The sequence below is a fragment of the Tasmannia lanceolata genome, unplaced genomic scaffold (genome assembly GCF_043159265.1).
Source record: "Tasmannia lanceolata isolate RefF3 unplaced genomic scaffold, GAP_Taslan_0.1 ptg000018l, whole genome shotgun sequence".
NCBI classification, from domain to species: Eukaryota; Viridiplantae; Streptophyta; class Magnoliopsida; order Canellales; family Winteraceae; genus Tasmannia; species Tasmannia lanceolata.
Window position 1 is genome coordinate 19,851,063 of NW_027518695.1, and position 14,960 is coordinate 19,866,022.

At 41.8% G+C, this 14,960-nt stretch overlaps 1 protein-coding gene across 2 annotated transcripts in view; it reads right to left on the reverse strand.

The window, feature by feature from the left end:
• Positions 1–3,449: 3,449 nt before the first annotated feature.
• ADA2B (ADA2 2B) overlaps positions 3,450–14,960 on the reverse strand; it is a 28,438-nt gene continuing 16,927 nt past the window's right edge. For both annotated transcript variants that reach the window (XM_077360170.1, XM_077360169.1), the window contains exons 10-13: positions 10,337–10,559; positions 9,457–9,667; positions 7,912–8,256; positions 3,450–3,984 (exon numbers count right to left, since the gene is read on the reverse strand). In XM_077360170.1, the coding sequence (XP_077216285.1) occupies positions 3,775–3,984; positions 7,912–8,256; positions 9,457–9,667; positions 10,337–10,559 (989 nt within the window). In that variant the 3' untranslated portion in view covers positions 3,450–3,774. The remainder of the gene's footprint in view (positions 3,985–7,911; positions 8,257–9,456; positions 9,668–10,336; positions 10,560–14,960) is intronic.

The following is a 14,960-nucleotide window of genomic DNA, read 5'->3' on the forward strand; positions in this document are numbered from 1 at the left end:
ACAGTACTTTGATTGGTCCCTCTTATTTCCCTTGGAGATCATTTTGGTCGACCACCTCACGAACTCTTCACTACTGATAGCAGCCAATATGTGTCTCCGGGAGGTGTTTTGAGGGGTGAAGTTCTCTTCCCTCCTCTGCGGGGACTTCTCTTTTCTGGGGGCCCTGTCATCCCTACGCTGCTTGGTAGGGTTCTTGTCTTCAGAGGGTCTCCTCCGATTTGAGTCCAGGGCAGCCAGTGTCTCTTCCACTGATATATATTCCTCTGCCCCGTCCATTAGATCTGCTAGAGAGTGCGGATTCCGGCGGACCACTGCTCGGCGAAAATCATTAGATCTAGCACCTGCGAGAAGCGCGTTTGTAGCGGCTGAGGGGTCTAGATTTGGCACTTGGAGTGCCTCCCTGTTGAAGCGGCTGACGAAGGCTTTCAGAGGTTCATTATCCTCCTGCCGCAAGGCCATCAAGGATGCTGCTGTTTTCCTTGGCCTACGACTGCTCATGAAGTGGTGGACCAGATCGTCCCCGAAGTCATCAAATTTGCTGATGGAGTTTGGTTTGATCCTCGAGTACCAGTCCCTTGCCGCACCAGTCAGGGTCGTCGGGAATGCTCTGCAGAGGAAGCCGTCTGATGCACCGTGGAGGAGCATCATTGTCCTGAACGTCTCCAAGTGGTCCACAGGGTCAGTGGTCCCGTCGTATTGTGGGACGGTTGGCATTTTAAACCTTCTGTGCCCCAGAACATCTTCGGTGAACGGTGTTCTGCTTGAGAACGCCCTAGAAGCGGGCCGGCTCTGATCCTTTGCCAACTCTTCTATTCGGTGGTCCATCTCTTCCATCCTCCGTAGCATCGGATCAGCTCTACGGTCTGGTTGGTCCAGTGACCTGTTTCTCTCCACGGATTGGCTCGTCGCGGAGCCGGACTGGCTTTCCGGACTCCTACGATGAGGTCGGAGTTTTTCCTGTGGCGCGCGGTCTTCCTAGACTCGATGCTTTCGTGCAGAGCGGGACCGCGATCTCCTGCGGTGGTGAGGTTCTGTGTGGGCGTGCTGGGCTCTGGAGTGCTGGACTTGTCTCGTGGAGTGGTGAGTTTGGTCCTCACCGTGCCGCGCTGACTCTCCCCGGTGGGCATTTGACCTTTCCCGGACAGGTCGTGGAGCTTCTGGAGGATGTTGGGGAGGCGCCTGGAGTAGCTGCTGGTATTGACCGACAAGTGCAGTCATCTGTTGAAATAGGGCTTGCACTTGATCTGGAGTAGGCATAGGATTGAGATGGTCCGAGCGAGCGGGGCTCTGTTCGGCTGTGGCAGAAGCAGCCACCACCTGTGAGGCAATTTGCTCACTCCGGGTCCTGCGAGGTAGCACTGCGCGGGCAGTCCGTGCAGTGGGTACTCGAGCAGTCCTCCGTCCTGCCATTTTGTAGGGGGATCTGAACAGCTTTTAGTTCGTGGTTCCACGGATGGCGCCAATCTGTTAGGCCTAAAATCGGTAACAGATATGACAGTGACGTAAGAGCCGACCTGGAGGACCCAAGAAACCGAGGTGAGGGAGCTGAGCAGCTGAGCCACGCGTAAAGAGCAAACGAGGTCAGAATGACCAACCCGGAGTGTTACTCCGGACAGGCCCTTCGACACTCAAGTCAGTATGAGCAGGAGTGCAGAGCGAGTTTTAAGAGTGGTGGGTGAGAAGTTATTACCCTGTTTATGAGCTTTGGGAGCCCTTTTATAGAGGGAAAACTAGGGTAGGTGGGGAGTTATTACTCCAGGACAGGTGTCGGCCAGCTATAGGTTCGAGCTCACCTACTCTGCTGTAATTAGCAAACTACCCCTGCTAATTACCAAACTATCCCTGCTGACGTGAGATCTGCGGTGGGTCACCCTTGGGCCACGTGTCGACAGCTAATAGGCTGCTGTTTTTATACCCCATCACCAAGGTATAAAAGAAGACTACTCAAGTCTCTTTTTTGGGTGGCTAGAGAAAGAGAGAGAAAAGAGAGAGGAAAGAGGAAGAAGGGAGAAAATGGGCTTTTCTTCTTTGCTCCGTTTTGTTGCTCGGGATGCCTCGGAAAGTAGTGGAATATGAGTCAGAAGAAGTCAAACGTGAGGAGACACGCATTTTGATTTGTCTAGAATTACCCTGGAGAATAGTGAAGCGGTGTTTGGTTGCACGGCATATTCTCAGAAAATAGGAGAATAAGTAGGGGCATCATTACCAATATAAGGATAGAGGGAAGAGAGTGAAAGAGAGACCATAATTCCCTAGAAAATTCAACCAAAATTTTTTAGTCTTAGAAGGATTTGTTTTTAGAGGGACAAGGAATCCACAAGTAATTATTACATGGGAGAAATCCAAGGAATGACATGGCATGCCAAGTCCAAACATGGAATGTCATGCCAAGTCCAAACCAAATTCCGACAGCTGCCGAGCTTTCGTGCAACCAAACAAACTTGGGTTTTCTCTTGGGTTACTCTCGGTGTAAGGTCTTGGGTTGAGAAGCAAGGAAAGGATTGTCGATTTTAGGTTTAATCCATTGCAATCCTTGTATATTGTTTTCTCATAGTGGAAGAACGACCGTGTTTCTCGCTCGTGGGTGTAGGTCTGGCCGAACTACATAAAATCTTAGCGTTCATCTTGTGGCTTGATTTTTTAATGTTACTTTTTTTTAATCTTTTGATGTGTTAACTTTGACGAGTATTTAAATGGAAGAGACCCTTAACTAAGTTTTTTCAATATAAAGTCTCTAATATCTTACATGATTATTACAATATTATCCCTCAACTAAGTTTTTTCCTCTATTATACGAAGGATCTTTTATTCTTTGCATTATAACATGACACGAACGTGCATGTAATTATTAAGTCATGGTGTGCTTGACTCAAGCTAACTCCTCGTGGTGCACAGTAATAAGACATTCTAACAAAAAAATATTTATACTTGCTATTAAAATTTCGGAAATGATATCCACACTTCTCCGTTTCAGTAATCACACTCCTTGTTTTTATTTTAAACTTTTAAATCTAATAAAGATACGAGCAATTAATTTAAAAAAAGTGTTTTAACAAAGTGAGAAGTTTATCAAAACATGGTTGTGATAGGGATTTGCTAGGGAGTTTCGCAGAAAGGCATTTCGCGGTTGGCCGTTGCAATCAATCCATTATCTAACTTGATATCCTAACTGTTAATTTGCTAAAAAAAACATTTTCAATATGATTTAAACAGAAATATAGAACTAAGAAGACAATGAACGATGTAAGAGGTTAATATAATTTGAGGAAGTCTAGACTCAAGGGCGCCCCATTAAAAATGGGGCGAAAGGGCGCCTTATTGGCTGAACCATAATTCACTGCTATGTAAGAATTATTTGGATGCTCTATGCAGTTTGTTTTCTACTCAGTCTTAATCTGAGAATATTCTGAACAAATCTGTGTTCCTCTTCAATCAGAACACTGTAAACCTTATACAAGATTGTAATTTTGGAAAATTCAAGTTCACAGGGTCCCCAGGTCCGGACCCAGATTATTCTTCTAAAAATTTATTATGCTTACCCAATAAATGTTCAGGCAAGATGAATAGTTCAGAGGGAAAGTACTGTCTGTGTTCCTATTCAATCAGAACACTGTAAACCTTATACATGATTGTAATTTTGGAAAATTCAAGTTCACAGGGTCCCCAGCTCTGGACCCAGATTATTCTTCTAAAAATTTATTATGCTTACCCAATAGATGTTCAGGCAAGATGAATAGTTCAGAGGGAAAGTACTGTAAGGATGATCAAGAGAAATTAAAGAATAGGGGGATCATCGAATTTAAACAAACCCTTCTTAATTACCATATCATAAACTTGATCGACTTTGGTCGGATCAACCTTGAAGAATCGATACGCATCAGATTTGTTGACAATGGTTCCCTTAAACATCTCCATTGTCAAGACCTCCTGCATCTTAAGATAATGAGAAGGCATTAATTTGTTTCGAGAGCACAGCTGTTGTTCCTGGGAGACATGAAATTAACCCAAGTTAGCGCTTTTAATCATGTACTCTTCTACTTAAAAGATTGAATTTAAACTCATATACAAGTATAACTATATGAATGGGAGCTGCACTTGTGTTTGCAATTCGGAGAATGAGGTTGATATTATGCGAGAATATTGAATAGTCATTAAGTAACGACTAAGAAGTTCGATGCAAGCGTAAGTGGCCCACAACTTAGGGAGATTTTTGACTAAACAAGTTAGAAATTAGTTTGAGTACAAGTGAAGTTAAAATTTGCATTGGTGGATGGGGAAAAAGCAGGTTATAGATTAATGCTAAAATACATCATGGGGTGGGTAATCCATATGTCAAATTCATCTTGTCCCCGGCCTCTCCTTTTAATAAAGTTGTCATCTTTCAGAGAAAAAAAATCCATATGTCAAATTGAGCAGATCTCTTCCTTCCCTATCTATCTAACTTGGCCCATCTGAAGACGGGGGCCTTGTAGGGTCTAGAATCTATTTTATGTCAGCGATGAATATATAGATATATATTGGGAGTTGATATACACACCCATATATTTAGGCATTTTCCACATGTCAGTTTATCTTGATTTAATACTTTCACTTTTTTACATATAGGACATAGTGACAGGGGAGATATGCCACATCTTAAAGGTGTCTATTCTTTTTTTCTTTTCTTTTTGGAATTGTAGAAGAATTCATTAATAGCGAACAAAGACCGAGATGGTCGATACACGCTAAGGGCGGCCCAGTGCACGAGGCTCCTGCCATTGCAGGGTCTGGGTAGGGCTAGATGTATGCAGCCTTACCCCTGCTTTGCAGAGAGGCTGTTTCCGTGACTCGAACCCGTGACCACTAGGTCACAATGGAGCAACCTTACCGTTGCACAAAGGCACACCCTCCAAAGACCGAGATGGTTGATACAAGCTAAGGAAATATAAACACAATAAAATACAAAAGAATCCCCACAATGCTAGGGGGACAAATGAAAGTCAAGGAGGGAGCAAATCATATAACTCCAAACCCTCCCTCGAGACACCATCCCTAGATAACCTACCGGCATCGCCATTTGCCGACTCCTTACGTGATGGAAGGATATATGAGATTAGCCGACCCTATCTTGAATCTCATCGAAAAAAATAGCAAACCTCAACAGATAAGGATGAGAACCTCTAAGCCATTGAATCACGTTGAGTGAATCCCCTTCCACCATCACTTTATCCATGTCTTCGTTCTCCAGAAGCTTAATTCCTTGTTGAACAACAAGCACTTCAGCTTCACTTGAATCCGCCACCCCTATGGGTCCCGCAAAAGCCCACTTTACTACTCCATTTTCATCTCTGGAACCATCAAAGTTCAACTTCAGGAGGCCGAGCAGGAGGCTCCCATACCTGCACAATATTGGGTTCTTGTTCCGAGCTAAGACAAATCTCCTTCCACTCATTCCATAAGTCATAGGCAGACACAAATCTAAAGCATGATATTGTCATTGCCTAGGCTATTGTGAAAGAAATTACATTATTGCAAAGAAAAGAGGATCTCTTAGTATATCCTTTAAATACCTGTGCATTCCTCTCTTTCCACACACCCATATTGTTGCTAGAAGAACTACATTCCATAGGATCTTTCCTTTCTATCTCCATGGTACCAATGATCAACTAACTTCCAATAAGTCTAGGATATTTGCCGGAAACACCCATGATATTTCAAATCTAGTCAGTATGCTACTCCACACCTCTGGCCACCTTACAGTGCATGAATATATGATCCACTGCCTCTCCAGCCTCAATGCAAAGAGCACAATGGTCACTGGTCAGCATCTCCCGTTTTCGCAAAAAGTAGGGCAACCCAACCAAAGACGCATACCTTGGGCGGCGCTTGGATATTCCAAACTTTGGCTACTATAGAGGGCAAAGGACAAGACAACATGATTATAGAAAGACTCGGTGGAGAACTCCCCAGATGAATTCCAAATCCAAACCCTTTTATCCACACCTAACAGCTTGATGTAACACCCTTCTAGCATCTCCAAGAACCTACCCACCATTTCAAGCTCCCTTTCAAAGAAATTCCTTCTAAAATCCGGCACCCATATCACCTTTCTTTCTTGGCATTTCAAAGCAATTTCTATCAAGCGCTTCCTAAAGGGGTCTATTCTAGCCTCATATATACACATTGGATGAATTCAACGAAAGACTGAATAAATAATTCTGATTTTTCCTACTTACTTTCCTGTAGTATTTTGTTTGCAGTAGGAGTATAGGGTGTGATGGGGATTGTAGACGTCCCTTGCGGGTTTATTCTAGGCGGGGCCGCACTCAGGGAGCTATTTTCTGTTCTTTCCTTTGGCCCTATTCAGTGAAATTTATCACTCCCCTATGGGCCTGCATTAAAGTGGTATTAAAGCTACAGTAAATCTGTGACATTCACCAGGTTTCAAGGCCAGTTCTGGACGAGGTTCAGCATCACACTAACCAAGTCAAGGTTCCAAGGCTATAGAAGTTTCAAACCAGCAGATGAGAAGAATACCTATAGTTTCGTCGTGAACCTGAACAGGTGAACAGGGTTCCTAGCTTGCGAACCTTGCAGGCAAACTAGGAGACTCAGGGTTTCTAGCTTACGAACCTTGCGGGCAAACTACGAGACTCAGGGAACAAGGACATGATGAAGCCCCCAACATCCAGTACTTTGTCACTCAGCCAACAATTCAGCCCCCTATTAGTCAACCTACAATTCAAAATCAAGTCTAGTCGGACCTGGTCATAGTGGAACTAAAGTGATGGCTTAACTAGCTTACTTTCCAACATGTGAATCCGGTTCAGTTACCACAATAACAGGTTATTCGGAAGAATAATAGGGGACAACACCTTAATATGGAAGCGGATCAACCTAAGATAGGAGATAATGAGCTTGAATTAACGTAAATGTACCAAAACTGCAGAGAGTTGCACAGAATTTTAGAATGGTTGAATGAAGTGGAAAGGATCTTTGAATATATGGGTTTATATCTCCAACTCCATAGAGTAGCCAAAGGGGGCGTTAATAGAGTTTCATCATATGTGGGCAACCTCACACCTTTTTGTGTGGGAAGATGAAAAAGACATTAGAAGGTTTGTTTGATCTCAATTTCAAGAAGCCTTTCGATTTTCTCCCTTATTTCATTTATGGTATTTTTGAGGATTTTATGAGCTGTGTAGATTGGGTTTGTTAAAATAAGTAAATAACTATTCCTAGCATGCTTATTTCCAGGTTTAAGTAGTTTTAATTCTAGTTTGAATACAGCAAGTCTTTTATTTGACATAGAAGTTTAATTTGGGTAGGGCAGAAGTTTAGTCCACGTAAATGGCACGTAAGGGCCAAATTTCAGGAACTATTTGAACATGAATTTTGTGAGTTTTCCTAGTTATTTCTATGTTAAATTTCCGTTTGCATCTGGAGATGAGGCTGCCATATGAACAGGTCAGTCTTATCCAACTTATTTTATGTTCTCCTCGTTTACTTTATTTGATGGAATTTATCTCTCGCTTTCGGGGCTGCATCAAGAAAGCTATTAGAAACCCTTTAGACCTCCATGGTTCAATATAGCAAAGCATAAAATAGTGGCGTAAATTTTCTATAGAAATCAAGCTAAATGTTTGAAGCCACTTTAAGATACTAAGCCAAGTCATATGCAAGGTTTAAAATTTCGGTTTCGGTTTCGGACATAGCCAAAATTTCAGCCGAAATTCGGCAAAATTTTTTTTTTCAAACTTGTGCTGAAATTTCGGCCAAAATTACTGACATTTTGGAAAAAAAAAACAAAGTAAATTTCAGAATTTTTTAAAAAAAAAATTCATTTTCCTGAAATTTCGGATTTAGGTGATTTCAGTGTCGGTCCCAACCGAGATCCGAAATTTCAGCTGCGATTTAAAACCATAGCCTTACAGTTTCAGATAGTAGCTCTGCTCCAGGAAGCCCTGTGATCTCCCATTCCTGTAGTGATTTCGTGATAGCTTGTACAGTCGTTGTAGAATAGGAATCTTTGCCACCAGACTCTGACCCTGTGGGACCCTTTATTTTATGGTTATCAATTGCGCTACGAGGGCTTCCATCGGACTCTCCTTTCTCTTTGTTCATCGGACGGTTTGCCCTTTGAGGTACTTTACCACTTGCAGCAAGCTGACCACTTTCCTTTGCTTTAAGTGCATTTGCTTCAGATTCTCTTTTTCTCTTTTGTGCCTCGTATTGCTCTACTTCCACCATTGTACGACAACCAGCAGCTCGATATTCCTGAATATTACAATTAAGGACACATGAGGGAACTCATAAGAAAGGAACACAATGTTCCATGCAAAAATATCGACTCAGCAGAACTCTTATCTCTACTATTAACCAAGGTTTGAAATTTCGGGTTCGGCCCGAAAACGAAATTTCGGTGAAAATCTTAAAATTTCTTAAATTTCGGTTTCAGTTTTAATTTCGGTCCCGACTGAAATCCGAAATTTCGGATTTCGGCCGAAATTCAAAACCATGCTATTTATTGTGAATATGTTCACGAGGCTTGCCATTAGCGTATGGTTAAGTGGCAGAGTTTATGGTTTGTGTTTTATTCAAATATCACTTTAAAAGAGATAAACACTTAAAAAGCCTGATTACTGATTTATAACAAATATTTACCATGAAATTCATCTTTATGCAAATGAAACTCAGTTGAAGAGAGTTGGTCTCCTTTTCGGCGACGACAAATATAGACTATATTGTATACAAGTACTGGTTGAGAAGCAAGGCATTTTAACCGGAAACAAAAGAGGTGCAAGTAGAAATCAGGAAATGAAAAATTGAAAAGGCATGGGAAAATCTAGACTATATGGTATACAAGTAGGAAATGAAAAATTGAAAAGGCATGGGAAAATCTAGACCATATGGTATACAAGTAGTGATTGAGAAGCAAGGAATTTTAAGCGGCAAAAGAGGTGCAAGTAGAAATCAGGAAGCTTATTCAAGGTTGGCAACAACAATGCCACAGCTAACCTTTTATTAAGAAATAATTGTCCAAGAACATAGAAAGTTGAGATGGATTTTTTTTATAATATTGGAAAAAAGTTTAATGAATTTGGTCGAATTTTGGTTATATGTTGCTGAACAGTTGAAGAATGTAACATGTTGCAATAGATTTCTCAAAAAGAAAGGCATGTATACCAAGGTGTGAACACGATATCTGCTAAGCAAGGTTTGAAATTTCGGTTTCAGTTTTGGCTGAGGCTGAATCGGTGGAAATTTTTAAAATTTCGGTAATTTCGGTGTAAATCTTAAAATTTCGGTATAAATTTCAGTTTCGGTCCTGGTCGAAATCCGAAATTTAAAACCATGCTGCTAAGTACCTTTTCTCACAATATTTTATTGGAGAAGGAATTGCCTGAGATAACAATAAGACATGCAAAATGTGCAGAGAATAAGTATCGCTAGTTGAAAGTCAGGAAAGCGTCAAACCTGAAGTTCTTTAATTCTTTTCCGAATATTACGCTCTTCAATCAGGGTCTGAAGTAAGGCATCATGCTCTTCCTGAGAATGAAAACGCATGAAAACCTTATAACGCTCATATATCTCCCGATCTTCATTTGAGAGTTCTTTCTCCAGGGGATTAGGATAAAGTAAATTCCTTTCCAATATAAAATCCTTTCTCCGTTTCCTTTCGTCAAGTCTAACAAGAAACTTCTATAATGTCAAAATAATGGATATAAAAAGGAAAATTAAGCTCATAAAAATAAAAATAACATTATTGCATGAGCACAAGCATTTGAAGGCAAACCAAAAGAACAATGCAGACTAAAGGCACACGCGCATCATTCCATATAAATAACATATTTCATTAAGGTTTTGCCTTTTCAATTCAAAACTTACAAACCTATAATTCCAATCTACACATGGATGTGAGTTGCCTGAAATGGATTCTCTGAAACTCGGGATACTGTTAGCAGACATTGAGGAATAAATCTACTGTTCTTTAGTCAACTAATTCGAAATACGAAAAAGGTGATTTTGTCACATGAAGAAGGTGATTTTGCCAGGTTCTTTTTAGCACTGAGATCCCACAGTATAGTATAATATATTTGGGTTGAGAATAGCAAGCTAGTCATCAAGAGATTTATTTCCAACAATATATTTCTGAGTTGAGTCCGCAATTTGTCACGTAAAAAAGAAAAAGATCTGTATGACATATTATTACATGACACTACTTAATAAATACAAGTTAAATACTATTGCATGGTACATGCCTAAGAGAGGCCCCATTCCTAATTAAATTCATCAAAGTTCCAATCTCCTTAAGTAGTAATCACATATATTCATGATAAAAAGTGTCACTACAAACCTTGATAAATAAATATGCAACATTCGCAATTTCAGTTGACGATCAGTTTCGGAGTCGCTATCCTTGAACTCCATCTCTGCCAATGACTGCTCTGCATCATTATCGTATTCAGGATCAAACTCTTGCCTCTTGGGATTATAGCCACTCAACTCAGTCATAGAAGGCCCTTCATATCCAGAATATTTAGGTTTCTTTCCTCCAACACTCCGGTCCATATGAGAATCTGCCAAGTAAAATTACTGAATATATATCGAAATACCAAACACAAATGCAAAATGTAGCCAATAAAAGGGGAAATCCTTAGCCTTCAACAAATAATCTAGAAACTTAACAAAAAAATTATAATTCAAACTACATGAATTTTTCTTTAAGAGCATCTGATGTTACAACAAATCGTTTTGTCAATAAAATGACCTCAAAAGCATACTTAAGAGTATAAGAACAGAAACTAGTATCAGGTTCAAGTACCAACCCTAAGTATTTAAACAATGTCAATAACAATGATTTTGGAAAGAACTAACTTTTTTGGATGTATTAACAATGGCAAAGACCGACAAATTATATCAGATAGTGAGAAAAAGTTTCTTAGTAACATTATTAGTGATTTTTTGCCTTCATCACCTCATAATTTCACCAAAGATACTTCAACAGTTCTGGAAATGAGGTGTTTGCAGTTGTACGAACCAATGAAACAGTTCCAAGGAAAGCAATGACAGAATCAGCTCAGGTGTATGATGAAATATTCAATAGGTCATTAAATCAACACCGACTTATTTATAATTTCTTCCAGGTGTTGTGTTCTTTCAATTTTTTTCGTGTGTGTTCTTTTAATTATTTGAATGCATCTTGTATCTCCATTAAAAAGATGTATCTTGTATAAGATTTCTAAAAATGTTAATTATCTTTTGGTACATAAGTGACACAAAAAAATGGTACTGCATAGGCATACATAAGAATGCACCAATGATCTAATAATTATATGTGTAATATGCTTTTCCATAATTAGGCTCTCTGGATGTGCAATAAAATGTTTTTTATGTGCTAATGTCACTGAGTACACTCAAAATATTATATACTGCAATAGGGGACCATGTCTTTTGAGAGTATTTTCTCATCACAATATTCGCTTATGTGATAGTTTTTCATGCAAAATATTAATTTTTTGTGTACAATGAAGAAACGCCGCAAAAAACATTCCATTGTGCATCCAAATTGGCCCTAAAATATCTAAGCAACATTATGGTATTAGGTAGGGGTGTAAGTTTGGCCATGTTAGCCCATACCCACCCAGAGCCCGGACCGGGTCTGGGTTGGATTTTCCAACCTTGAGGGCGGGTTGGAAAATCATAAGAGGATGGTCACTACAACCAAGGTTTAAAATTTCGGTTTCGGTACCGGTTTCGGACCGTGAAATTTCAGTCGAAATCTGGTACTTGACCCGAAACTAATATTTTATTCAATATTAAATTTCGGCCGAAATTTCGACCTAAATTCCGAAATTTCGGTCCAAATAAATGACCGTTTCGGTTTTGATGCATTTCGGTGTCGGTCTCCACCGAAATTTCGGATTTCGGTCGAAATTTCAAACCATGACTACAACAAATATCATAACACCAAATATCATACCACGACCAAGTACACTCACATGCCCCAACACGAAACCGTCACCCTTTTTGAAATTCTATTGCACACCTCATGATATCTCGCCAGATAGTAGTATGAAGATGACAAAACGAGTCGCTTGAGTACCATCCTTCCCACTCCACTTCGTACATCTCCACAACCATCAACCTTTTAAGATTAGAATGCTCCTCACCAAATCTCCAAATCTATTTTATGAAAAGGGACAAGTTCACAGCTCTAGGAATGAAACCCCAAGCCTGCCATCTTCATTTGGTTTGCAAACCACTTCCCACCTTACCAAATGATATTTTTGTTAGAAGTTGGTGTATTAAGCCTTAAAGGCATAGTAGTCATTATGTATGTTTCTCATTTCTATAAATACATTAGTGAGGGGGAGCTCCCACTCACAACTCTTTTCTCCTATCTTCTTCTCCTCTTCAACCTTCAACATGGTATCAGAGCCCTAGGTTACCCTAGGGACCCCATTGAGGCCCTCACTCCTCCTCCTCTCCCTTCCACCACAAAATCCAACCCTAACCAACTTAAACCCTAAACCCAGCCACCATCTCTCTCCCTCTCACCTCCCACGCCATCACCACCTCCACCCAGCCAACTCCTCACCCATCTTCAGACCCACGCTCCCCTCCCCTGCAATTTTTCCCGCCCCTACCCTGCATTTTAAACCCACCCAGCCACCTTCTTCCCCCCGTAAATCCTCCTCCTCCACCCAGCCATCTCCCCCCCCCCCCTCTCTGCAACTTTTCCAGCCCCCTCTCCTCTTCCTCTCACATCTCCTCATCTCTCTCTCCCATTTCTCTTTAGGCATCTTCCTCTAGAAACTCTTTCTAAGTTTCTCCCCTATTATTATGGTCTAAATCTCTTCCCTTACCCCTCCATCTCTCCGCGGCTCCGATGATTCTTGTGCGATCTTCCATGTCTTGGTCTTTCTCTTACCTTACCTCAGAGCCTCATTCTCCATCTTGGACCCGTTGAGTAGTCCTCTATTCCTCTCTCTTTATGGATTCTCCTGTCATTGAGGATCCCTCTCTGGGACAGGCATCTACTAGTCCTACTCCTCCACCACCTATGGCTTCTTCTTCTTCTTCTAGTCGCTCTTCCTCGGGGGGTTCATTCCCTCCGATGACCACTGTTCCTTTAGATGGGTCCAATTATGTCAATTGGAAGGTCACTGTCGAACCTACCTCATTGCTCAACGCAGGATCTATGCCATCTGTCAGGCTCCTCCTCCTTCCACTGATTCCTCCTATGAGAAGTGGGAGGAGGATGATGCTCTTGTTCGCACTCTCTTATGGCAGAGCATGACCTCTCAGATTTCTAGCACCATGATGCATCTTCCGACCGCCAAACATATTTGGGATGAGACTGTAGTTGTCTTCTCTGAGGTTGGCGATCTTGCTCGTATTTGTTCCACCTATTCCCAGTGGATGCATCTCAGGCGTGGTGACACCTCTCTTTCTGGGTACTATGGCCAGTATTTCTCTCACTGTCAGCAGTTGGATGTTCTCATACCTCTCACGACAGACTTAGTTGTTCCTACCCAGCAGCAGGATCAGCTCCGTGTCGTTCACTTTCTTGAGACGTTGGGTCCCAAGTTCCCCTCTCTCCGGCAGCAGATCTTTGGCTCTGGGACTATGCCCTCCCTCCAGGAGGTCTATTTACGAGCTCAACAGTGTATCGTTGGTACTTCTCTGCCTCCTTCTTTTGATCGCTCTGCGACGGCAGCTTATAGCGCCGGTGACCATGGTTTCTGAGGGGGTGGCACCTTTGGACGCAGTCGTGGACGTGACTTTGGCCGTGGTGGCCATAGCTTTGGCCGAGATTTCACTAGTGGACAGGGTCCTAGTGGTCGTCCCCATCCTTACTGTTCTCACTGCCGTCGGGAGGGACACACTCTCCAGACATGCTATGTTCTACATCCTGAGCGTCGTCCGTCGACTGCTCCGTATTTTGGCCGCTCAGCACATCTCTCTGCCACCGACCCATCCGAGTCAGTGCCTTCTTCATCTTTAGAGCAGGGTCATGCCGCGCCTCCTGATGGTTTCTTTCTTTCCAGGGCCGACTACGATGAGTTCCAGCTCCTTTGGCTGACCAGTCACCTTCCGAGTGCAGGCTTTGCTTAGCCAGGTAGCTCTCCTGCTTCTCTTCTCACTCGTTCAAGCTCCTGGATCATTGATTCTGGAGCCTCAAATCATACTACAGGTATCTCATTATCCCTTTGCTTTGTTCGTCCTCTCTCATCTCAGTTTATTACCCTTGCTGATGGGAGTACTACTCCCATCTCTGGTATTGATACTACCTCTCCTTCTCCTGGTATTACCCTATCCTCAGTGCTATGTGTTCCTAAATCCCCTTTTAGGTTACTTTTCGTTAGTCAGATTACTAAATATCTCAATTGCTCTGTCTCATTTTATCCGTCTTATTGTGTATTTCAAGATCTTTTGACTGGGAAGACGATTGGCTCGCGTAGAGTAGTGAATGGACTCTATCATCTGGACTATGGCCCTACTCCCGCACTCTTGCACAGTTCTGTAGACCCCTATCAATGGCATTGCCGTCTTGGTCATCCTTGTCTTGACCGTCTACGACGCGCTCCTATTATGTCATCTCCTGTTCAGTCTTTTACATGCGAGGCCTATGAACTTGGAAAACATCACCGAGTGTCATTTCCATCTAGGCTTGTTAGTAGGGCCTCACACCCTTTTGATATAGTGCACTCTGATGTATGGGGTCCCTCGAGGACTACCTCTATTTTTGGCTATAGATATTTTGTTGTCTTTATTGATGATTTTTCTCGCATGACTTGGGTTTATTTGCTTCGAGATAGATCTGAGGTTTTCTCTACCTTTTGCATCTTTCATGCCGAAGTTACTAATCAGTTCAGTTGTACACTAAAATGCTTGCGCACAGATAACGCTAAGGCATATTTCTCCAAATTCAATGATTTTCAGGATTTTCTTTCCACTCGTGGTATTGTCCATCA